The sequence below is a fragment of the Neovison vison genome, chromosome 4 (genome assembly GCF_020171115.1).
Source record: "Neovison vison isolate M4711 chromosome 4, ASM_NN_V1, whole genome shotgun sequence".
In the NCBI taxonomy this organism is placed as follows: Eukaryota; Metazoa; Chordata; class Mammalia; order Carnivora; family Mustelidae; genus Neogale; species Neogale vison.
The window spans coordinates 214,291,209-214,318,070 of NC_058094.1; the positions used below are offsets into that span (position 1 = coordinate 214,291,209).

General features: G+C 36.7%; 1 protein-coding gene across 1 annotated transcript in view; it reads right to left on the reverse strand.

Annotated features, from left to right (window-relative positions):
* The window catches only part of MTPN (myotrophin), a 57,536-nt gene extending 37,466 nt beyond the window's left edge, over positions 1-20,070 (reverse strand). The window contains exon 1 of the mRNA XM_044246647.1: positions 19,729-20,070. Within this exon, the coding sequence (XP_044102582.1) occupies positions 19,729-19,800 (72 nt within the window). The 5' untranslated portion in view covers positions 19,801-20,070. The remainder of the gene's footprint in view (positions 1-19,728) is intronic.
* Positions 20,071-26,862: the final 6,792 nt, after the last annotated feature.

Below are 26,862 nucleotides of genomic sequence, written 5' to 3' on the forward strand. Positions count from 1 at the left end.
GACACTGCATTACACTTTTTTTTTTTTTTTTGCAATTCTTTTTAATGTCTGCTTTAATAGGGGACAGCTGACTTCTCATATCTGCTATCACATTCAATTTGTTCTGACATACCGTTTTGGGCAAAATATATGAAGAAAATTTGGCCTCCCACAGATATGTAGTTGAACAAGTAAAAAATTTAACCTTTTTTAAAAAAAGAGAGGGAGAGCGACAGGGAGCAGCAGGCTCCCAGCTGAGCAAGGAGCAGGATGTAGGGTCTGAATCCCAGGATCCTGAGATCATGATGAGCTGAAGGAACTGAAGGCAAAAGTTAACCATCTGAGCCACGCAGGTGCCCCATATTTAACATGTTTTTAACAGCCTTTTTAGTTAATTTTGGATTTTTTTTGACTCTACACTAAAACTCAACAAGTGGTAGCTTGTTAAAGGTCACTTACAATGTGGAATCTGTCACTGTAGCAATGAACTTCATACTGTTACATTAAAACCCATCAGTTTATTTACACTTTGAATGGATCTTTTATAAATATGCATGATTTTGTAATGAATTGGTCGTTTAGAAAGTACCGGTTTACTGAGTTTCACAGATCTTCCAAATGCTCACACACTTCTTTCTTCAGTATCAAAACAATCACATTCATTGATAACACTTCCAATCTCGTCAGTAAAGCCATTAAGTACTGGGACGCTGTCAAGCTCAAAATGGCAGATGCAAATGTTCCAATTTTGACTTTTTTCTTCGGCTCACTAACTTCATTTTCAAGAAAATACCTGCCATATTAAATATCCAAGACTGAGTAACCGAATTTATAATCTGCAGGGTTTTGCGCCATCAAATAGGCAGCGAGTTCAGGTTGCAGCTCCAACTGCAAAAGTGCTTTACGCACACTTCCCATTTTTTCACACAGACTATGAAAGAAGTGTACACCATAACCAAGAGCTAATGAAAGTGCACTGTTTAGCATTTCATCAAGGGCATTCTGAAGGGAAACTGGCATATATTTAATTGCGCATGTGTTGGGGTAAATCAAGTTCACAATGACTAGCAGTCACATAGTTTGGTGCTGCTGCCTTGATTTTAACAGTGGCTTTACTTACCTCTGCTTCCGCACCATCAGTAGAAGCGTCATCATAGTGAAGAGAGCAAAGAAAATCTTAATATTCCTATGAAAATAATTCTGACCTCATGGATGTCTTGAAGAGGGTCCCAACCACCCCCACCCCCCTGCCGCCAAGATCTATGAGAACTACAGTACTTTGAGAACTGCTGCTTTAGTGAAATAGAAGAAATGAATTCAAAATGAGAACACAAGTTCAGGGAGTTTGGACATCAAAGAATTAATGATGAAAAGCCAATTAAGTCCTTATTTAAGCAAATATGGTTAAAAACTAGATAATACAGATGTCAGAAGTCTTAAGAGAGAAGACAGAATTTAACACGCACATACAATCACACATTTATATAAAATAGAGAATAGGTGAGGAAATAAAAATCGACTAGATTCTATCCAATTTGAGCCTTATTAAGTGACACAATCACAACTAAATACTGTACATGGAAGACTTTAAAATAAATGTTAGCATATCCTCCATGAAATACTATGCAGAATCATTTAAGATGAAAATAACATAGTTCTTGAATGCTTACCATGTGGCCAGGCAATGTTACAAGTACATTCCAGGTATTAATTCACTTAACTATTACAAAAGCTTTAGGAAATTAGTACTACTATTCCCTTACAAGGAAACTGAGGAACATCCCAGGATCCTGGGATCGAGCCCCGCATCAGGCTCTCTGCTCAGCGGGGAGCCTGTTTCCTCCTCTCTCTCTCTCTCTGCCTGCCTCTCTGCCTACTTGTGATCTCTGGTCTGTCAAATAAATAAAATCTTAAAAAAAAAAAAAAAAAAGGAACAATGAAGGTAATCTGTACTGCTGACATGTGGGAATGACCATTTCTGTTGAGTGAATAAAGGAATTATCTTACTTACTTCAAAGCCTAGAAAAATATGTTTATCTATAATCATAAAAAATTTCAAAGAATATATACAATAAATTTATTAGTTGTCATCTTTAGAGACAAGGACCATGAGAATACTCTCATTTTCTGAATTATAATAATGTTATATTTTTTAAAATTTAAAAATCCATTAAAAATTTAAAAATCCATTACTTTTCTACTCAATTACAGCAACACAGATTTTTGTTTTGAAAAACAAAAACAAAAAAGGCTACTGCTTAGCAAAAATTTAGACTCAAACACTTTTTTTCTGATGAAATTTAAGTTCTGGTAGAACAACAACAACAACAAAAGTATCTTTCAAGTCATGGAAGAAAAGGAAGCCAAGAAAATAAATTCCTATGACTAAAAAAAAAAAAAAAAAAAAGCAAAATGAAAATAAGTTGAAACAAAATAAATTCAAAGTCTAAAAAGAAAATTTAAACTGATCAGTTATGTTAACAAATGTGAATAGGTTTAACTATCAAATTTAAACATGAAGAATGAATTTGGGTTTTGTTAAGTAACATTGGTAAGAGAAAAGCAAACAAAAATCCAATGAGAGACACACCTAAAAACAAAATACTGTGAGAAAATGTGAAAAATATAAACAAATGGGCAAAAATATATCAGGCACATATATCTAAAAAATTAATGAGTAAGTACTACATGACAAAGTTGAATTCAAGGCAAAGAGTATATGTGAAAGAGATGTTCATTTTACATTTAAAAATTATGTATGTTAGTCATGAATCTATCAAAGAATAGCAAGAATCAACTGACAAAATAGCATCGTAGTGAGAGACCAATATAATATTATCAGACTTCGGCAGGTAAGACTATAGAAGGCATGATTAACAATCAGTAAGACTGAATTAATACATACCGAATTTTGTGGAAATTCAAACTTTATGGAAACTACACCTTTAACTTACAATGATTAACAAAACTTGAATGTAATAGACTAAAGAAAACCTCAGTACCTCCTGAAGTTGAAAATCTTATAGAACCTATTCTCTAACCCCACTGCAATAAAACTATAAAGTAATACCAAAAACTTTAACATAAACACAAACCAGGACCAAAAAACACCAAAGGAAGAAGCAACAAAAATAACATGCAAAACACACCAATTTAGACACATAAACATGCACACACACAATGGAACCAATAGTGATGTCCTAAATTACTGATGAAGCAAAGAAGAGCTCAATACTGGAAAATTACTGCTTTAAAAATAAAGATAAAAATATTAAATTATTATATTAAAGGTAAGAATATTACCTTTAGGCCCAATACTGTGGAAAACCACAGCTTTTGTAAGAGTGTTAATATAAAGTTATAGGCTTTTTAAAATCTTAAATTTATTTTAATTCACATTAGACTTTGAAAACATTATTTTGCCTAGATCTCTCAACAACAGAAGTTTTAAGTATACTAATTCTGGTAACTTTCCATATTAGCTAAAAGGTAATGACAATTTTTATAAACTTAAAAATCCATTAGAAAAACCTATACAGAAACATCATCCAATCCATCTTGCTTCCAAAGAAAATAACCTCAGAATATCTGATTTCAAATTCAAAAATCTATTTTTCTAGTTTCATAAATATCAGTAATAAGAGTGCATTTAAGAGTTTTCAATGCTTGAAAAAAAACCCCAGTATTTATAATGTATGTGTACACACACACACACAGAGTCCACTATTTTATAATAATTATCTAATTCTAGACAGGGAATAAATAATTATCCACAAATCTGGTCGAAATATATCCTTATAAAAATGAGTATTTGGAATAAAAACAAGAATTAACAGCATACAGCACTTTTAGAACTAACTGCAGAGAATCTCCAAGTCTTATTTTAAAGAAGTCTTAATATTTTGAGTCAAAGTCTAGGAGCCAAAGGAGGTGCTGAATTCATCTTTCATTTTAAGCAAAACCAGCAAACAAATACCTGGCTTTGGTAATACTGTGTAATAATATGATTGTTTCTTCCTGAAAAACACATTATTAAAAAAAATAATGAGCAACGTTCTCTATCAAAGGTAAAGAAGTCTTATAATGATCTAAATAAATGATTTTTTAAAAAAGATTTCATTTATTTATTTGACAGACGGAGATCACAAGTAGGCAGAGAGGTAGGCAGAGGTGGGGGAGGGGAAGCAGGCTCCCTGCAGAGCAGAGAGCCCCACACGGACCTCGAGATCATGACCCGAGCTGAAGGCTTCAACCCACTGAGCCACCCAGGCACCCCTAAATAAAGGACTTTTTACATGAGTAACTCAAAGTGGCCCGGCATCTATGTTTTGATCTCCTTATCTTTTGTGTTATACCTTAGAAACTAGTTAAAAGCACTGAAGAACCCTAATGTACTGGGTGACAAGAGTTAAATCCCAAGACAATACTGTAACTCCCCCTTACCATGATTCAGACCCCTCTTCTGCCAGTTTGCTAATGCCAACATGAAGGGGAACTGGTTCACCTGGATTCTGTCTGTTAACACTTTATTTCCTGTCTAGATTTTGGATGCTCTTCTTTTCCTGCCATTTAGAGACTCAAATCTTGCCAGTGACTTTCAGCTCAAGTTGATAATCCTCAATCTGATCTTAATTTCATCTTCTGGAGAGAGAATAACTACAAGCTCTTTCTATATAAACTCTTATCATCACATGCACAGCTCTAGATCTTTTATAAGATGTTCAAATTTTTTTCATTCCCTAGTCATTTATCCAACAAATATTTATATGCTCCCACTAAGAGCGAGATATTACTCTACATGGTAGAAAAGTACAGAAGTGAACAAAAAGATACAAATTCATCAGGTCAAGTAACAGGTGTAATTTGCATAGCATGAGCTGGACTATGGTCACTGTGGTTCTATTGTCTTTTGACAATAGGTTTGTGTTAAGTGACTAAAAAAAAAAAATTTGAAGCTCCATTCTCTACCCCGTCAGTCTTAAAAAAAAAAAAAAAAATACTCCTGTTCATGACGTGGAATGAGAGTGGTTTATGAAATCAAACACCTAAAGACAAATCTTGGCTCTGCCATTTACTAGCTTGGTTAACCTGGGCACATTTAATACTTAAATTTCTTCAATTCTCATTTACCTTATCTGTCAAAACAATCTTTCATGGTGTCTTTTTTAAACCAAATGTTATGAGAATTAAATAAGAAAATGTAGACAAAGCACTCTGCAAATAACTTAATATTACATGGTGGCTATTAGAATATCATTATATTTATTTGTAACACAGGACAAGTATGAGGTCTTTGGTTTGCTTTGCTCTACCTATATTGTAGAAATATTGTCATTTTAATCACTTATATGGTCCAGAGAGTAATTTTTCTTCTGGTGGGTGCTAGTACTACCTCACTGTTGAGTATGTCTTCTGGAAGTTTAAGGCAAATAAGTGGCAAAAGGTAGGTACAAGAGTGAATAAAAAAAATCACTTCAAGGGGCTTTGTGATATGAAGTGCTCTATCTCTATCATTCACAGTCCAAACAGAGAGTAGGTCCATTCACCTAGTCTAGTTCACTTTGTATTTCTATTTTTCTATATCTTCCTCTCACCAAATTTCCCCAGCTTTTTTCAATATTCGCCTTATCTACTCTCCTAACAAAATGGTTTTAATATATAATAAAAACATATTTACAAATACATACATACTTTCAATAATTTCAGATTGCCTATCCGTAATGGCAAAATCTTTAATTTTTATTAATTTTTTAAAATGGTTTCTATTAACATAGAATATATTATTTGCCCCAGGGTACAGATCTGTGAATCCTCAGGCTTACATACTTCACAGCACTCATCATAGCACCTACCCTCCCCAATGTCCATAACCCAACAAAATCTTTTTTTTTTTTTAAGATTTTACTTATTTATCTGAATGAGTGAGTGAGCACAAGGAGGGTGGGGTGGGAGGGAGAAGGTCAAGTAACACCTGTTACTTGACCTGATGAATTTCCCGCTGAGCAGGATGAGCCCAATGTGGGGCTTGATCCTAGGACCCTGGAATCATGTCCTGAGCTGAAGGCAGATGCTTGGACCAAGCCACCTAGGTGCCCCAATGGCAAAACCTTTTATATGCATTGCAGAAGTGTGGTTTGGGTGTCATGTTTACTAGATGCAGTACTTCCTGCAGCTCTCTACAACACATTAGGTTCATTTGAATAATAAACATTCAGACTGGGATGGCATTCTTTACAGTATTTCCAAATAAAATGGTCATTTGACTCTTGCCGAGAACTCTTTTTAAGGACTTTTTTCAGGTGAAAATACACAGGTAATTTGCTTCCTTTGATCTCCAAGATACCTATGATGTTACTGCAATTGAGTTCCACCAGCATAAGAACATACTGTACTGTCACAAGAAACCAGTGTCCTCAAAAGCTAGTCAACAAAGAGTAGACTAAATTAGCATATGTGTGACCATTTTGTAGCACAGCAGGTAAGTTAATACTGGACACCTGACTGACAGGAGAATGCAGTAAAACTATTAAATTTAACAAATTCTATATAGTTGAGTCAATGTACCCGGTAATTCAGTTACAGCTAAGTATTACCTTTCCTCACTCGGAGTTCAAAATTTCCTTAAGACTGTAGTATTAAGTGTTTTCATAATGACAGAGCCTTTTGAGAACTGGATGAATGCTATGGCCTCTTCTTTCCTACAACTGTCCCTCTGTCCTCTCTCCTGCCCCTCGAGGGTACAAATCCTTGCCTCAGGATACAACTTTGCCAAAAAAATTATGCAATACTCCACTAGTGATATTAGTGGATAAAAAGTACCAGAGCTATAAATTACACAGCAGTGGATTCAAATGTATAATTTACCACCGAGAAGCAAAGAAAACAAAAAAAGTGGTATCACAGGCAGACAGCACAGGATAAAGGGAGATGGTCTGAGAAATATTTAATCACTTGCTCTTAATTCTACATATTTTCTACAGTTTTCAGTAAAGGTCTGCCATACCAAATGCATGAAACTTTCAATATTATAAATATGAACTCATTTCAAAGTAATGAACAGGAATAACACCCATAATAAGCATTCATTTAATGAGCACCTACTTAGTACATAAATAATAATGCATCCACAGAAAACATTTTAAATTGTTTTGAAGAACAATTTTTTTATTACTAGTTAAAATCCTTACTATGCTGATTCTGACCAAAATAATCACCTTCTAAAATCTACCAGGATCAGTCACCCCAGACACATACCCAACTGTGGGTTATTTTCACTGACAAAATTACTACAAATGGTAGTACTTTTAACATATTTCAATGGTTAATGGATGGCTGAGAATCTGACAAAAAAATTTTGAAAAATACTGTTCACAGAAAAAAACCACATATACCTTGTGTAAAGATGAGAACTACAAAATAAAACAAAGTTCTGTGTTTTTAAAATAGTTATGCAAATAACTATGTTTTTCTGTCTCGAGGACTCTTAGGACTATTCAAGGTTCTGGAAGGATACATTCAAATTAGAGTTCGTTTTCATTAATTTACTTACTAGTATCACACAAAACTAATGAAAATCAAAATGTGAACTGGAGGGGCGCCTGGGTGGCTCAGTGGGTTAAAGCCTCTGCCTTCGGCTCAGGTCATGATCCCAGGGTCCTGGGATCGAGCCCCGCATCGGGCTCTCTGCTTGGCGGGGAGCCTGCTTCCTCCTCTCTCTCTCTCTGCCTGCCTCTCTGCCTGCTTGTGATCTCTGTCTGTCAAATAAATAAATAAAATCTTTAAAAAAAAAAAAATGTGAACTGGAAAAAATTTTAAGTGCAAACATAATGCATGACTGTTTTTAAGTATTTTTTACCTAATAGAAGTTTTAAGCATCTACTTTTTTTACTAACAAAAAAGTTTTTAAACGAAAGCCCAGAGAGTTAAGAGCTCAAATCTTATACAGATCCCTCATCTGTATACTACACAGAACTTTCAACGTAAGGTTCATTTTTTTTTTTCTTCAAGATGACTACTTCTGGCACTGAAATTAATTTTGTATAGCTGATTTACTTATTAAAAGCTCACTTGATTTTTCTTCTTTGGAAGATTTTAAAGCAATCAGTCACATTTAGAAATTCTCAGATGGAAATAGTGAAGTATTAAAATTCTTACTGCTGGCATAAAATTAAAATTTTAATTTAACAGAATGGATGCATTTATATGAAGACTACCAAAATTAAAAAAATCCATTCAAAATATTATGGTAGTACCTCAATTTAGAAAGCTCAGTATGATAAAAAAAATTAGCTTCATTTTCAAGAAACTAAGTCATGGCGTCACAGCTGGAATTTATTCCTAAAACCTTACGTAGGCTGGGAAATATCTTCATGTCTGGATCCAATGGTTTACATTCCTAAAGTTTATATCTGCAAATAAAACCACAACAGGGAGAAAGAGGGAAAAGGGAAGGAAAAGAGGGGGCAAGAAAGAAGACAGAAGGGAAAAAGTAATTCAATTTCTAAAATTTTAAATATGATCTCTGCAGAAATCTACTGAGTGGGAAAGGGCGTGTATATATTTTCTTAAGATTGTTTTTCTGTCGCGATCATACATGAGTGACAACTTGATTAAATGGTTTATTCCTGACAGAACTGCTTGTTTCACTATTTTCCAATACTACCACAGAAAATCTAAAGGTAAGACGATTTAACCTCAAAATTCACATTATTATTTTGCCTATAAACATACAAACTAAAAAAAAAAATCTTCATAAGTTAATCATTTTAGTCAGGATGTGTTATGCTCCTCATTTACAATTACCGATTTTGAATAAAATGTGGGGACCCTCTATTTCCAATTGTGGGTGTTCTTTTCAGTTGTGAAAACTTGTATTTCTATTTATCAGTTTGAACTTGTATGTTCTTTTGCTTATGCTACCTTTTGCTGGTTCTATCTCAATGCTTTACATATCACAATAATCTTCAATTTTTCCATTTTGTATTCCATTTGTAGTTCTGAAAATTTTCAGTGCAAATGATGGAAAAGAATACTCTTTTAGAATGAGATCAAATCTTGTCCTTCCACTTATTAGCTGTAGGATTTCAGGCAAGTTACTTAATTTTCATTTCTCTACCTATAAAATGGAGATAAAGCCTACCTGGGCAGATAAGGATTAAATTATATGTATTATCTACATGTATATTACCTTATTCTGTAGGACCATACCTGACACAGAGAAAACCCTCAAAGAGAAGGGATTCTGTTCCCATTATCTTCCATTTTGAGTCTGATGTTCTATAGCATTGATTCTCCTCTATACCGTAATCAAATATGGCTTTTTCTTGGCTCTTACAGCAGTATATTATTTTTATATGGTTGTATATTCCTTAACATTAACATATTTGTATGTTTGCTTTCTAAGTTTTTTTTATGTCATGTTTTAAGAAAGAAAATAATTTATTCAGAACCCATATAACTATCTCATTTATTGTTTGTCGTGTATACCCTTTTAACTGAGCCTACTAAAGAAAATGGATCCTCAGAAACAATCACTGTATTCCTAGGCTTACTGAATATGGTGGCTGGTATTATAGGTGCCCAAATGATATGCTGAATGAATTATGAATGAACCAATGAAAAGTGCAGTAACTAGCCTTCTCTTGAGATTCCACAGTTTGGAAATCAAGCAAGATCCAAGCTCAGTAAATGTGCAGGCACGAAGGAGGCTTCAAAACAAGAAATAAAACCAAAATCTGTCACAAGAAGCACCTGCATAGAAGATACCACAACGGGCATAGCATGACTTCTGTTTTTGGAAACTGCATATTTTACTGCTGCTGCTACATTCTTTACAGTGCCAGTGTCTTTGTATCAGTTCCAGGAAAAAAGCATCCAATAAGGATTATGAATTTGGGGCCTATTTTCTAAGTGCAGGCAGGAAAAAGAAATTTATCTGTATTTTTTGGCTTTTGTTGTGGTAGGTCTTGCATTTCACCAAGATTCATACTATATAAGAGTGAACTCCTCAAACACAGGAAGGGCCTTCAAATTCTGGGAAGCCCCACTACAAACACTGTATCTTAAATCAAGATGTGAAATATTCAGTGGGAGGTGATCTCTGAGTTCTAAAGTTTGAGAAAAACTATTCAAATATCTAATTGGTAACAAATGAGCCACTCCCACATGGCACTTTTTTTTTCTTAACCAGTCATTGACACAAAACTCTTTTTGAATATTCAAAACTTAAAGACAAGAGCAAGACTTCCATAGAACAAGATTTGAATTTCTTAAACCACTATTTTTCAAGTCCAGGGACTTGTCAGTCAAATCAGGAGCCTAGAGCTCTCCAGTTCAAGTAACTTCAGTACAGCAGAAACACCTTAAAGAAGTTCTGTGTTAGATACCACATTGGCATAAATGAGGAGTTAAGTGCACAAACAGGGAGTACCATACAGAACAAGAACTTTTAAAAAGAAGCAGAAATTTACTCTGCAGATAGGGTGGGGCAAAAAAGAACACTCCAACAGAGGTGGTAACTAGTATAAAGTACAAAATACTTTATTATAAAATACCATAGTTTGGTGGTGGTGGTGGGGAGCACCTATTCTGGTTTCAGAAAACTGCCATAAAGTCCTAATCCTAATTAGCAGTATGATCTGGGTCAAGACGTTTAATGACTTATTTTTTCTCATCTACAAAATAAGGGAGGAGGACTACAAGATATTTACATAGTTCTGCTTCTAAAAATATTTATGGTTATTATTATGAGTAACAGTGGCTAACATTTCTTGGCTAACAATCACCGCATGCGAGGGAAAATGGCACACAGTCAACATATACCAAGCAGGTATTATTAATAGCCTCATTTTTCCCCAGTTGAGGAAACCCAGGTTCTGAGCGGGGAACTAATTTGCTCAACACAATCCAGTTAGTTAAGAGAGCCAGAGCCAAGAGGGTCTAATTCCAAAGCCATTATAGCTAACCCAACAATGAAATTTCAAATTCCCTAAGGAGACTGTTATTGCTTCTATCATACTACAGGTAAAGTGTTCATTATCTACAACCCCCTTTCTTTGATATCTAAATTTTTCAGAAGGTCAGGAATTTAGACCTAAGTATCAAAATATTCATTATCTTGTATAATGAAATAGAAATCTTTCCAAAATATATCCTACACATCTCTGACTTTTTAAATAAGAGAAAAGTAGACTAATTTTAAACTCTTCTTGAAGCTCAAGGTTATATCCATACATATTAATCACTGTATGGGCCTCTAGAACTTTAAGGTCACATGACTCTTTGCTCTTTCATCTTCTAGGGTAAGCTTATGTTTGCTTCCTCTTTTACTGCTTTCAATAATCACAGCTCCTCTCCACCCTTGGTAGTGTTCTGTGGACCACCCCCCCACAAAAAAAAATCAAGCTTCCAAGCTATCAAAACTATTAATATAGTAAAGATATAGCTGCAAAAAAAATTAATTCTTGTCTTACTTCTCATTACAAGGTGGCCTTTGCTATGGTACCTAGAGTAACTCTTAAAATTATCAATTCAGCTATGATCGGATTACCTCAACACAACTTCACTACTTCAAATACTTGATACAGAATATTCCCACACTATACTATATTCTCTGATCCTACCTAAAGGATTATGTTCTTCAGATTAGATGATGTCAACATGCAAGAAAAAAATGTATAATGCTTACGGAGACATAAGGATTAAACTTGAGGTAGTTCCAAAAATGCTCATATTTTCCCTGAGACAACAGAAAAAAGGAAAAAAAATCTTAAAGGAACCCTCATGCAAAAATTCTAAAGAGAATATAAGAGAAAAATGGCTCCATTCCATGCTAAAATATATTATGAAGCTACAGTAATTAAAACAATTTAGTATAGATAGAATCAGAGCAAGAAATTCAAGCACAGAATTCTGCCAGTGAAGATAATAGTTTAGATTAGTAAGGAAAGAAGAATTACACAATAAATGGTATGGAAACAAACTGTTAAAAAAACAAACACTTCAAAGTAAATAGCAGAAGGATCAAATGCCTAAAATACCAAAAAAAGAAAAAAAGTTTTAGAAGACCAAATTTATCTATAATCTTACAGAGAAGAAAGAGGTCTCTGTAAGTAGGAGACAATATTCAAGTCACAAAAAGGGAAAGAGTGATATATTTACCACATAAAAATTAAAGACTGTTATAGAACAACAACAAAATAGACAAAGTCAAGAGATAAAATGGGAAAAAAAATTTACGAAGTATGGGACAAAATGAACTTTCTTAATTTATAAAGGGCTCATGCAACTCAATAAAAAACAGACCAACTACCTAATAGAAAAAAGAACAAAAGATATGAACAAAATATTTTGGGGAATGAACACAAATGCTAATAAAGTTTTGATATTTGATTTCCTCATTAAAAAATGGAATTTGAAGCAACTTATTCAAATAGCAAAAACTAAAAGTGTGATGATGTCTAGTGCTGCTGATGTTGTCAGGGAATAATAGGTCTAATGTGCTTACTGATATGTGCCTAAGTTTATAAAACTTTATCAGGAGAGTAATACAGATACAACCTGAAAACTACCAAGGTATGTATACAAAGGTAATCATGATAGCACTGTTTAATTACAAAAATAAGCTGGAAAAAACATTTATCATAGAACACTAGTCAAATATTTTTTTTAAAGGTTTATTTATTTATTTGACAGACAGAAATCACAAGTAGGCAGAGAGAGAGAGAAGAGGAAGCAGGCTCCCCACTGAGCAGAGAGCCCAATTCGGGGCTCGATCCCAGGACCCTGGGATCATGACCCAAGCCTAAGGCAGAGGCTTTAACCCACTGAGCCACCCAGGCGCCCCAGAACACTAGTCAAATAAATTATGGTATATCCATAAAATAGAATACTATGCCCCAGTGAACAAAAGGGGGGGGTAAAATGAGTAAATTTCACTGTGGAACTTAAGATAAGGTATCAAGGAATTTAAAAACGCAAGTGTAGATGTATGTACAGAATTGTTTTTAAGTGGGGAAGTAGACGAGTAACTGAATTTCCAGTGTTTTTCTGAAATTACGTGAAACTGTTGGTTCACTGTGTTCACAGAGACCAGAGAAGGAAGTCATAGCTGCTGCATCTTTTAATCTGTTCTTGAATTAGTTAATTAAAAAATTAATTAAATTAATTAATTAAAAATTAATTGATTTTTTAAAATTAAAAGGAATGATCTAGGTAGTAGAATAATGGGGCAACTTTTGTCTTTTTAATGCTTTTCTGTCTTAAAAATACCTAATACAACCTATAATTAAGAAACTACTTGGGCAGGGGAAATGGGCAATGGGACACTTAGCTTCAATTTATTTTATTCAGTGCAGTGTTATCTTTTACATAGTAAAAGCTTATATTTTTGTAATCAAATCAGCTTTAATATATTATACTTTTAACTGCCTGCACTAGTGTAAGGACAATGTCTACAATTTCAAACCAAACACTATGTATCAGAGTGAACATTAGCCTTCCAATATAAAAAGATCTTCTTTTACATTCAAAAAAAGCCTAACAGACAGAAAAGTGTATCTACACTAAATTTTCTCTATCTTCTGAGGGCACCTATATTTATTTATACAAGCTGATATATCTGCTTTCTGACTGAGTCACTAGCCCTGATGCAGAAAGGGCAGAATACAGTGACAAATCTTTATAAGAAAGAAGCCGGTAATCTAAAAAAGGGATGGAAAAACTGGAAACTGCCTAAAATGAATAAATGCAAGACAGATTAAATTAAGACTGCTTTTAAGTCGCCTATTTTATTAGGAAAGTGAAAAGCGATCCCAATAAGTCTTGCAATTTCTAAAGATTAGAGTTGATACTTTTCTCAGGTTCAAGAGATCCTATTCTTTCAAAGGGTGCACAATTGTGGCTTTTCAAACCTATCAGAGTGTCAAAGGCAGATGTAATTAGAATGGGGGCTGGAGAGGGAAAGGAAACCATAGAGAAAGGGAAGTTAGAGACCTGATGTCTAGTATTTCACAGCAAGTGAAACAAAAGCACATGTAAACAAGAGAGTACATACATCAGACCTACTGGATGTTATAAGGGCCCATTAATACAACTCACAAACGTTCACCCCTAGGATAGTTGGATCTTCAAAATCTACCACAAAGTTCACCTCTAAGTAGTCTCAATGGATAATTACCATCCTGCTGTGATTATTTTTAAGACTTGCATAAAACAGCACCCCCTGAATTACATAGCATTCTTGAGAAATGAAGGTCAACGGTATGCTGAAGTATATAGCAAGGAGCTATGAAGTCAGAGTTCAAATCTCAGCTTCACTACTCAAGAGCTCTATGACCTTAGGCAAGCTAACTTAATCTTTGCTTCAGTCTCTTAATCTCTAAAACGGGGGTTTAACAACATTAATTATGCTCATGGGTTGATATAAGTAAATGAAATTATATTTATACATGGCATGACAGTGCTCAAATAAAATTTTAAGAACATACTTTTTGAAAAAAAGTGCTATTTGTTAATTGAAACCATTCTGAATAAAGACCTCAATACTTTACTTTGTTTCTTAATGCAGACATAATTTAACCTTTTCTGCATTGCACAGGGTCATCACTAGGAATATAAATTGTAAGACTGTACGACTACAGGGGCACCTGGCTGGCTCGGTCAGTAGAGTGTGCAACTCTCTGAATCAGGGTTGTGGTTCAAGCCTCACATTGGGTGTAGGTATTTAAAAACAAAACAAAACCTTAAAAAAAAAAAAGAAAAGAAAATGTGACTATAAATACAAAAGTTTCCACAAGCTATCAAATAATCAGTCTCTTCAGAGAGTACCTTGAGCAAAGAGAGCCTCTGAGGAGATTTAAAGTGTATAAGAGATGCTGTCTTTTTTTTTTTTTTAAAGATTTTGTTTATTTATTTGTCAGAGAGAGAGAGAGCGAGAGCGAGCACAGGCAGACAGAGTGGCAGGCAGAGGCAGAGGGAGAAGCAGGCTCCCTGCCGAGCAAGGAGCCCGATGCGGGACTCGATCCCAGGACGCTGGGATCATGACCTGAGCCGAAGGCAGCCGCTTAACCAACTGAGCCACCCAGGCGTCCCAAGAGATGCTGTCTTTATGCTATTTCTATATTATTAGAGCTAAAAATTTCAAAAATTATAGCCATTTTTCCTATGCCTTTATTCATAATCAGAGATGACTTGTTGTGTCTCCTTCTGCAAGCCCCTTTCTTTTTCTTACGGTGCTGATGCTAAGCTACTCTGAGCTAAGAAACCAGATAACCATTTCAAGGCAGACTGATAGAGTGAAAAAAATACGGGCAGTAGATTCAGACAGCTCTGTGTTTAAATCCTTATGCTACTGACTTTGTGACCTTGTTAAGTTGCTTAACTTCTCTAAGTTTCAATTTCCTCATCCTTAAAATGGGAATACTATTAGCTATATTGAAATGCTGGGGTAAAAAGTAACAGAAAACTTAGGTAAATATCGTGCAGAGTGTCTTCTCGTACCCAGCATTATAAATCACTCTGTTAATGGTAATCTTTATTATATAGCTAATGAAGTATATTGAAACTGTAGCTAAGTCAAGAATAAAAAGAACTTCTTGGAACATATGCTTTTAATGTGTGAAATTCCTTGGCACTGTACTAGAGATAAAAAGATGAAAAAGAACATAGTATCGAAACTCCAGAGGCTCAGAGCCTAATTAAAGACAGACATGTAAACAAAGTCACAGCAATTTGATAAGTCAAACAGTAAAAGAAGCAGTGCACCATCTTAAGTCAAGTGGAATTTAAGCTCAGAGGATAAACAGGGGATAACCAGGTTGGGGGTTAGGGACTGAGGTGTGCAGACTCGGTTCCGGAGGATAAAAAGAGCACATGTAAAGATATACAAGTAAGAAACAGCCTGGCACTGCCTGGAGCAGAGCGTTTGTAGAGAAGAGTTTAGAAAGGTAGGCATGGGCCAGATCATAATGGCCTAATCCTCCAAACCAAGCAGTAACTGGCCCTTTTAAAAATTAATTAATGGGAAAAAATAATAATGGGGAATCACAAAGTATTTTAAGGACAGTGGAGGAGGCTGGCTGAGAAAGATAACATGGTCAGAATTCACAATACAGAGAGATCTCCCCAACTAAGATGTGCAAACTGACCAGGAAAGAGAGGACTACCAAAGTCAAGGAAAATACAGTTCAGGAGGGAAAGATGCAGCAATTAATCACAAGCAGTAGTGATAAGAATGAGAGTAAAGAGAGAGACGAAGTGGGTAGTCTTGACATCACTGAGTAGTTGGGGAAAATCCCCCAATTTCTCATTTGGGCAAATTGCTGGGTCAGGAGGTCATTAGTTAAAATGGAGACAACAAAAATGAAAAAGTTTCTGAGAAGACAGTGTGGGCTCAATCTGGATTTTATATGAACAAAGGCGTCCATTTGGCAGATGGGAGCTCAGGTGAAAGCAGAATTAACTGCGACAGAAGAAATGGACATAGAGGTAGAAATGCATATGAGGCAAAGGTAACGTCACCCAGAAGAAGTACAGAGATTGAGGATGGGGCTGCGAGTTATCTATTACTGCTGCTCATGAAGATCTCACTCTCTGGCTTTCGCTAGTTTTCCAACTGGACAAACTGAATTTTATGTAAGTGAGATGTTACTTATCGTTTTCATACTTCTTTAAAAGCATGAAAATTGCCCCCTACAAGTCTGCTGAATGTAGATGCTTAAGTCTACTGAGCACCGTGTCCAGCTTCTTCACTATCGGGCCAGGCCTAGCAGAGTGCTTGGGACCTGAAAGATGCCTAATAAAAATGAATTAACTAACCAAGTGTGGTCTTTAGGTCAATTCAAGAAGCCAAAGTGTCTTAGATACTGTTTTTAATGTTCCAGATGAACATTTAATACAGATTAACCTAAAATTTTCTTTATATGCTGCTTTTTACATTTAATAACATAGATTTTTCAATGATCTGGAGACTCTGAATTTACTTTTCAGAGTTAAGAACTCACTCAAAACCAGTAATTTATGCCTACCCTTATTTCCGATTTCTGTATAGAAGTCAATAGCAGGTAGAAAAGTAAGATTATTGGTTTTTTTAAAAAAAGATTTTATTTATTTGAGAGAGAGAGAGAGAAAGCACAAGCCGGGGGAGTGGGAGAGGGAGAAGCAGGCTCTGGAGCTTGATGTGGGGCTGGATCTCAGGACCCGGAAATCATGACCTGAGCCAAAGGCAGACGCTTAACCGACCAAGCCACCCAGGGGCCCCAGATTATTGATTTATTTAAAATATTAGTTTTAAAAAGGGAAAATACTAAAATACTTCACCTATGGGTCCATTCTTATGTATTAACAATGTGAGAGATCTTCATAGGAGTACTGAGGAGAATATTTTTAAAGACTCACCACTTAGAAGGAAAATTAGAGGAGTCCAAACTTCCTTTATGTACTTTGTCTACATACTTTTACTCAGATAAATGCACATTACATAAACTCAGTATCGTAATGAGTGTTCATAAATTGGTAGATGAAAAGGATGAGGCAATGAATAAGCAGGGAAGATGGCTGCTGAGCAGAAGAAACTATGTTATAAGCACTTGAGAGTATGAATAGCACTGTAAGGGAACTCAATCAGTAAGTACTGGAGTGGTGGGTTTTGGCGATTTGGGGTTTTGGGGGTATTTTTCACTAACAAAAGATATTTTAAGAGACTCGAGATACTCAATAAAACTAAGGGAAAAGCTCATTGTTCATAGGATTACATTATAGTCAAACTTTTCAGATAAGCCAGTTCTTAATAATTCTTTTTGCTTTTCTTTGAATGCCTAGCCTCCCTCTCATGCATCTCTCTTTTGATGAGAATAGGCAGTAGGATAGTATAGGGAAAGAACAAAATCAAACTGAACATAATGACCTGATTTTGATACTCTTAAAAAAAAATTGGGTAATGTTCTACTAGAATCTTGATATCAAATACTTTCACAATTACAGTTTATATTGGGAGAGACTGCATGGAGCAGTTAAAAGAGCCTAAGTTTTGGAGTCAGCAGTTCTGGCTTCATTATCTGTTATCTCTATATAATACATATATATTGGATTTTTAAGTACCCTGCATCTCAGTACTCCTATCTGTAAAATGGGATTAATAAAAGGACTTTCACAAGACTCACAAGGATGATATAAAATAATGGATCAGGAAGACACCACAGAAATGGTATTGTTTTGTAGCTGTAAGCTCCATTAATATTTACCAACTTTTCATATTTCAGGTATATCAAATAACCTAGCTTCTTCCATAACAGAAAAACAAAAGCCCACTTGATTCCGGAGTACCGCAGTGTCCCATCACTAGAAAGTGTACCATGGATTAAAGTATCCCAGTAATGTTTTCCTTTCAATCTTACACTGAAACATCCAGTAAGTCAAGTCAGGTTTCAGACTGCCACTACCTGAGAAGGCAGCAAATGGTGTCCTACGAATCCATTGCAAATAACAACAAAAACACATTTCTGCATGCAAAAGTCTAAACTGTAATGGTATTAAATGAGTAAAAACTAGCAGTGGTTTGCCTTGCACAATCCTGCAAGTTTTAAGAAACACTGCTTCTGCTTAGTTCCTTCCTAACACAGATCTCTGAAGCAAAAACAACATACCAGTGGTCATATCCTTTGAAGAACTAAAATCCAGATCCAATTCTCACACTTTTTTAGAAGATGAGCAAGATGTCCTCCTTGGTTATGTCATAAAATTGTATTTTTCAGAAGACACCCTCCATGGTTACATCATAAGGTTATACTTTTGTTTTGGGAGATTTGTTTTTACATGACCATCGTATTATAATCGCAGGTCAGTTCTCTAACTATTACAAAAGACACAGTTTCAGGGTCCAGAGGCAGGTCAGCGTGGGATTCTAAGCTTACCACTCCACCACAAAGCAGAGTCAACTTTCTATTTTGAGTTTAGGTTTGAGATGAGCTTTCTTCATCACGATTTTACCCCTAAACACACTGTGACTACACTGCATACTATCCATTACACGTTTGAGTATTTCAGATGGGATCGAGGATAAACATGGAGTAACTCAGGTCAACATGCTTGTCTGAAAACCATTCTGATTATCTTAAACACTGCCAGGTGCTGACTGACAACCTCACCACCTGAAGCAAATACCTGTTTGTTGTAGTGTGGGAGAGGAAAAAGGCCACACCCAAAGCTAAGACTTCACAGTGAAGTGATACCGAGTTTCAAAATTTCAACCATTGCTATTTTCGGCACTCTTTTCCAGGGTCAATGAATACTTCAAATTCTCAACAGGTTCAAAGTTCAAGAAAACGTTCCTGTGATTGTAATCACTGAGGTTACTTCATTCAGCAACCGGCAGGTCCAAGATGGAGAATTACCTCCAATCAAAGAAAGATTTAAGTAACTCCGCCATAGAAGACGACCAAACTCAAATGACCAGGGCTCAGAAGTGACTCTCAAAGAGGGTTACCACTCCTCCCCTCCCCCAGGGAGCAGGCGGACAAGAAGAGTCTGACTGTATCACACCAACCAGTTACCTGACAGAATGCGGCCGTGGTATCCGGACCCTTCCTTCGGTTCAGACGCTCCCAGGCTCCCCTCTCTCCTCGGGGCCACCTCCATCCAGGCTGTCTCTCCTCCCCCCACCCCCACCCCCGCCAGCCCAGCTCCCGTCCGCTTCCTGAGCCTCCTCGGCATCCCACCTCCGTGCTCTCGCGCACTCCACTCGTCGCCGCTTACCTTGGCCACATAGTCTTTCACCTCATCCAAATCTCCGTTTTTCAGGGCCCACATGAACTCCTTGTCGCACATCACTGCAGCGGGGCGGGCCGCCTGGCCGGGCAGGAGACGAGGAGGCGGTGGTAGCAGCAAGCGGATACCGCGGGGCGAGAGGGAGACAGGGCCGCGCGGAGCTGGAGAGGGGAAGAGAAGGCGGGGAAGGCTGCCAGGCGGGCGAGGCAGTTGGCCGCGGCGACCGCTGGGCGGGAGAAAGAAAGTTCTTTTGCGGCCACCCGGCCCAGCAGAGCAGGTTCCGCCTGGCCGAAGAGAAGCAGGAGCGTTTGCACTTCCGGTTCACTCCCAGCTAGGATCCTCCCCCAACTTCCTCTTCCTCTTCCCTTGGGCGGAACGCCCCGCTCGGGACCCCGCCCTGACGGCCCGCGGCGGAGCGCTCCACGTGCGCAGGCGCAGTGGCGAGGCAGGCTGACGGACGGGGTCCGGGGGGAGTGGGCGGGACTGAGAGGCCCGTGAAGCGAGTCGGTGGGCCGCAAGGGCCCGGGGCGGAGGCCCAGTTAGGCTATTTTAGGTAGAACCAGAATGTTTTTTGCAGACCACACACGTGGGGAAAAACTTTTTTTTTTTAAACACAGCCTTGGAGGGCACCTCGCTCACATTCTAAGTGTCCAGTAGGAATGTTCGATTTGAATTCCTTTCTCTTTTCGTTCCCTCCTTTACCTTTTTTTTTTTTTTAAACCCTTCTCTCTCTTACTCTCTTTCCTTACTTTTCTGTTACTTCTCTTTCTTCTTACACTATCAGGCATCCCTGGGCTCCTCCTCCATGCTAGACTCTGTTAGCCACTGAGGGTATAGTAAGAAGGATGGATAAAACAATGCCTGCCGTCAAAGACCTCTTCAATACTTAAGATAACCGCGTGAATTCAGTAAAATAACCATGTATGATGTTGTTTGGAGCGAGAAAACTTCAGTGTGTGGTGGGGGAAAATTTTTACTCATCTCCCAGACTAGCGAATTACGTCCAGGACTAGGAATTCAGCTTGATGCCGTAGGATAAAGCAAACCCAACTGTACGATTTGCGTTTTTATTTATTTTTTTTTATTTTCTGTTTGTTCGTTTGTTTTTTAATGGGTTGAAGCTTCAGGGCCATTCTCGTGAAGCCAGTTCTACTCTTCTTAGAGTTTGGGTGTTTTTACCTTAGGGCACAGCCTCTAGGTGAATTGTGCCCAACCCTAATGACCCAGACATGCACACATAAACATAGATCCAATAAAAACTTACCAGAACTATTACATGTATATAAAAGACTATTATTTATGACCCACTAAGTAAATAGGTCAAGCTACTAAATATGCTTGCCATATAGTATAGGGGTTCAGATCATAGCCTCTGGAAACAGATCGCTTGGTTTTGTATACAGGACCTAATCCTTACTAATTTTGTAAGGCAAAAGTTATTTAACCCTTCTCTGTTCAGTTTGCTACATATGTTTAATGTGAACAATAATGTTCAATAAATGTATTTTTTTTTTTGCTATGGTTTAGAAATAGTAAATGGAGATAGGTTTCAAATCAAAAGAAAAATCAAATATTTAGTAGCTACCTTGATTGATGTTCTTTTAATTTGACTTTCTGACAAAAACACAGATCCATCCACCTAATGGTGATACGTTTCTGGAAAGAAATCTCAAGGAATAATTTGTAAGGCAAATCCTAGAGTCCCTACATCTTGATCTCCCACTCCCACCTGTGTGATCTTCCAGTTGGATCATGATGACAGCTCTTGATTTGTTTATAGATCTAGCTCAGACTTCTACTACAAACCATTCTTTTTTTAAAAAACATTTAAAGAAATATTTTATTTATTTATTTGACAGAGAGAGAGAGTGAGAGATCACAAGTAGGCAGAGAGGCAGGGGGCAGCAGGCTCCCCCCCTTAGCGGAGAGCCCGAATGTGGGGCTCAATCCCAGGACCCTGAGATCACGACCCAAGCTGAAAGCAGTGGCCCAACCCACTGAGCCACCCAGGTGCCCCTACGAACCATTCTTATATTTAATTTCTTAGCCATTCAAATGTTTCAAACTTAACATGGGATTTGGTCTCCTCTAGATTCTAAACCTAGTTGTCCCTGTAGACTTGCCCTTCTCTGTGAATGACATCACCAACCACATGTCACTAGAATTAGAAACATGTGACAAAGATTCTCTCCTTGACCAGACTGATGCCAGGGTCCTCTGAGAGCCTGTTCTCAACTGGGCCTCAACCTTGACATATAAAAACTTGAACCAACACTAATCCAGTTTCTAACAGATCAAGGCCACATCCTAAGATGAACTCAGACCCCTTAAAGTGTCTGCCTGAGAAAACTCAAGGCTGCCAATTTTTTTTTTCTTTTCATTTCAGCTGATACCTGAGGTTAGGGCCTCTGTCTCCCAGTCTTTGTTGGAAGGTAGAACCCTAGCTTCAGGGATTGCCAGCTAGCATACACAGCTGGCCTACTTGCATTTACTCAGTTGAGTCCCCACTTGCCTCCACTTTCCTCTCTCATTCTTCCTTTAAAATACCCATTCATTTCTGTGTATATCAAAGTTGAGTTCATTTCACATTGGATTCTTTTACCTACGTAATAGTTTGTCAGAAGTTCAGACATAACAGAAGCAAAACGAATGAATCACCGGAAGTAGTAATTAGTCAAAGTTTATTGTGCACATACCAAAAAGACAGTTGCAAGCCAGGAGCACTCAAACCAAAGCAAGAATGAGGCTCAGGGGTATATTGCTATAAAACAGCTTATATAGTGGAAAAGCAGACTACTCTTCACAGTGGCTGGTTATAATATTAGAATTCTCTTAAATGATAGGGCACTGTTTTTATCAACCTTGGGAAACAGTTCAAGCTTCACTTGTGATTTTCAGAGGCATAAGTAAGAAATGACCAAGGTCAAGTTAGTCTTGCAAAATAAGTTAAATTAATCTTTGTTTGTATGACTGAACTGGTATTGTCTGCTCAGGGACTTTTCAAGGCTGGTCTCCAATTTTTTATTGCAACAAGTTGTTACCAATAAAAATCTGTTCCTACCACTTTACTAGTATCCGGATCTGTTTATCTTTGACAATGGAAGTCATAAATAACTCCTATCATTCCTGATCTTTCTCTCTTAATACATCAGTAAAGCCTCCAAAATATACCTTAAATTGTTCACCATTTACAATCTTCACTACTGATCCCCTTCCATGAACCTTCCCAACCCCACCACCTGTCCCGTGGCTACAGTACCCTCCCAGTTGGTTTCCCATTTCCCTCTCTTTTCTTAGTAATTCCTCACATAGCCAGAGTTACCTTTTTCAAACATAAATCAAACAGGCTCTTTTCACCCTAAGACCTTTCAATGGCTGCCCATTGCATTAGGATAAAATCTTAATTATTTGCTACAGCCTTCAGGTCATCTGTGATCTGATTCTGACGTCTCTCCCTTCTTATGATACAACGCTCCTATCCTCATTGCTTCTTGGGTTCCTCAAAATCTTGTCTTCCGTCAGTTTTAGGAAATATCAATCTCATTCCAATGTGCTTTTTCCCTTACAAGAATGTTCTTTTCATTCTTGCTTACTCCTTCTGAACTTCAAGGTCTCAATGCAAATGTTACATCATCAGACCTCCCAGACCACCCACTTTAAATAGGTCCCTCAATTACTTCTACCATATAGCTCAGCTTTTTCCCCTTTTACCTCACTTATCACAGATTTTTCATTTCTTTTTGTTTGTTGACCTACTTTTCTAGGTATTCATGATGCTCAAAACTATTTTCTTTTGTCTACCATCCCGAGCACAAGAGAGAATGGCTCTTCCTGGCTTCCTTGCGGTTGAATAATGTCATGTAACTAATTTTGGCCTATTAGTTATGAGCAGAAGTAATATGAGTCACTTTCAGGCTTGCCAATGCAAGACCCTTCAGAGCTCTTGATTTCCTCTGTTACAGCCACCAGCAACATTCAAGACAACAGCTATCATCAGCCTGAGTTTCTGAGTGGCTCTATTGAACAGAGCTCCCCTACCATTCCACAACGGATATGCAGCAAACTTTTCAGCCACTGAGATTTTAATATTTATTAGTGAGTAACACTGAGCCAATCATGACTGATGCAGAAATTATTGTCAGAAGAGAGCTGTTACTAGAACAAAAGTCTTAAATAGACGACTTTGGCTTATGGACTAAACAGTACACAATAAAGGAAGTGATATTAGAAGCCATAAGGATGATGACTCATATTCACAGGAGTGAAACATTTGGCAAAACAATCTCCCATGGTAGCATAGTGAAGTCTGGAAGGCAGATAATGTACCCTGTACATTTGTGGCTCTAGTGGAAGAGGCTGGACAATGGAAAGCTGTTTGCACGTGTTGGTAATTATTTTTGTGTGTGTGTGGTGGGCGTATTTTTATTTATTTTTCCCTGCTTTACTGAGATATAGTTGACATATAACATTGTGAAAGTTTAAGGTATACAAGGTGATGATATGATATATACATATATTGCAAAAATGCTTATCTTAGTAAGGATGTGTGTGTGTGTGTGTGTGTGTGTGTGTGGTGAGAATTTTTAAGATCTACTCTCTTAGCACCTTTCAGGTATATAATACAGTATGCACTGTAGTCATCATGCTATACATTAGATCCTCAGAATGTAACACCTCATAACCAGAATTTTGTTCCCTTTGGCTGCTTTCACCCATTTCTCTCAATCCCTAACCTCTGGCCACCACCAATCTACTCTCTTTTTCTCTTTGGTGTTTTAGATTCCGCATATAAGTAAGATCAAGATCATACAGTATTTGTCTCCCTCTGCCTGACTTCTTTCAGTTAGCATAATATCTTCAAAATCCATCCATGGTGTCTCAGATGGCTGGATTTCCTTCCTATTTATGCCTGAATAATAGTCCGTGGTGTGTATGTACCACATTTTCTTTAGCCATTCATGTCAGTGGACACTGAACTGTTTTTCATCTCTTGGCTATTGTAAATAATGCTGCAGCGAACATGGGGGTGCAGATGTCAGTTTGGGATAGTGATTTCATTTCCTTTGCATATTATAGCCAGAATTGGAACTGCTGGATCATAGTGTTGTTCTATTTTTAGTTTTTTGAGAAAGCTCCATACTGTTTTCCAAGTGGCTGCCTCAATTTGCATTCCCATCAACAGTACACAAGGGTGGCCTTTTCTCCACATCCTCTCCAACACTTATTAACTTTTGGCTTTTTCATAATAGCAATTCTAACAGCGTGAGGAGATCTCTCATCATGGTTTTGACTAGCATTTCCCAAGTGATTAATGGTGTTGAGCGTCTTTTCATGTAACTTTTGGCCATTTGCATATTTTCTTTGGAAAAATGCTTTTTCAAGTCTTTTGCCCATTTTTAAATTGGATACTTTGTTATTTTGCTATAGGGCTGTATGAATTCCATGTATATTTTGATATTAACCTCTTATCAGTAGATAATTTATAAATATTTTCTCTAGTTCTGTAGATTATCTTTTCATTTTGTTGATTATTTCTTTTTCTGTGCAGAAGCTTTTTGTTTCATACATTTCCACGTGTTTATTTTTACTTTTGTTCCCTGTGTTTTGGGCATCATATGAAAAACTCATCATCAAGACAAATGTCAAGAAACATTTTCCTTCTAGGAGTTTTATGGTTTCAAGTCTTACATTTAAGTCTTTAATCTACTCAAAGTTAATTTTTAAGTGGTGCAAGATATTGGTCTAATTTCATTCTTTTGCATGTGGCTGTCCAGTTTTGTCAGTACCATTTGTTGAAAAGACTGTATTTTCCCCACTGAGTCTCCTTGGCTTCCTTTTCAAATGTTAGTTCATTTGTGGGTTGATTTCTGGGCTCTCTATTTTGTTGTATTGGTCTATGTGTCTGTCTTTATGCCAGTACGATTTGTTTTGGTTATTATGTAATAACATAATTTGTAATATGTTTTGAAATCAGAAGAGTGATGGCTCCAGCTTTATTCTTTCTGAGGACTGTTTTGACTATTTGAGGTCTTTTGTGGTTCCACACTAATTTTAGGATTTTTTTTTCTATTTCTGTAAAAAATGCTGTTGGAATTTTTATAGGGGTTGCATTAAATCTACAGATTGCTCTAGGTAGTGTAGACATTTTGACAATATTAATTTTTCCAATCCATGAACATGGGATATCATTGCATTTGTTTGTATCCTCTTCAATTTCTTTTACCAGTGTCATACAGTTTTCAGTGTACAGATCTTTTGTCTTCTTGGTTAAATTTATTCCTAATTAAATTATTTTTTTATGTTATTGGGATTGTTTTATTTTTTTTTAGATAGTTCATTGTTAAGTGTACAGAAATGCAACTGATTTTTATATGTTGATTTTGTATCATGCAACTTTACTGAATTCATAGATTAATTTTAACAGTTTTTTGGTAGAGTTTTTAGGGTTTTACATATGTAAGATCATGTCATCTGTAAACAATTTTACTTCTTCCTTTGAAATTTGGATGCCTGTTTTTTCCTTGTCTGATTGTTTTGTCTAGGACTTCCAGCACTATGTGAATGAGTGGTGAGAGTGGACATCCTTGTTTTGTTCCTGAGCTTAAAGGAAAAGTTTCAATCTTTCATCTTTGACTATGATGTTAGCTCTGGACTTGTCATATACACCGTTTGTCATATTGGGGTACCTTCTTTCAATATCCGGTTGTTGAATTTTGTCATGAAAAGATGTTGAATGCTTCACCTATTGATGTGATCATGATCTTTGTCTTTCATTCTTTTAATGTGATGTTTCCCATTTATTGATTTGAGTATGTTGAACCATCCTTGTATCCCAGGAATAAATACATTTGATCACGGTGTATGAACCTTTTAGTGTTCTATTGAATCAATTTGCTAATATTTTGTTGAGAATTTTTATATATTATAGATTTATTTATATTTATATATATTTCTATATTTATATACTTATCAGTATAGAAAACTTATTGGTTTTCTTTTCTAATAGTATCCTTATTTGGCTTTGGCATCCAGTTAATTCTGGCCTTTTAAAATGAGTTTGGGAGTATTCCCTCCTGTTCAATGTTTTAGAAAAGTTTCAGAAGAATTGTTACTAATCTTCCG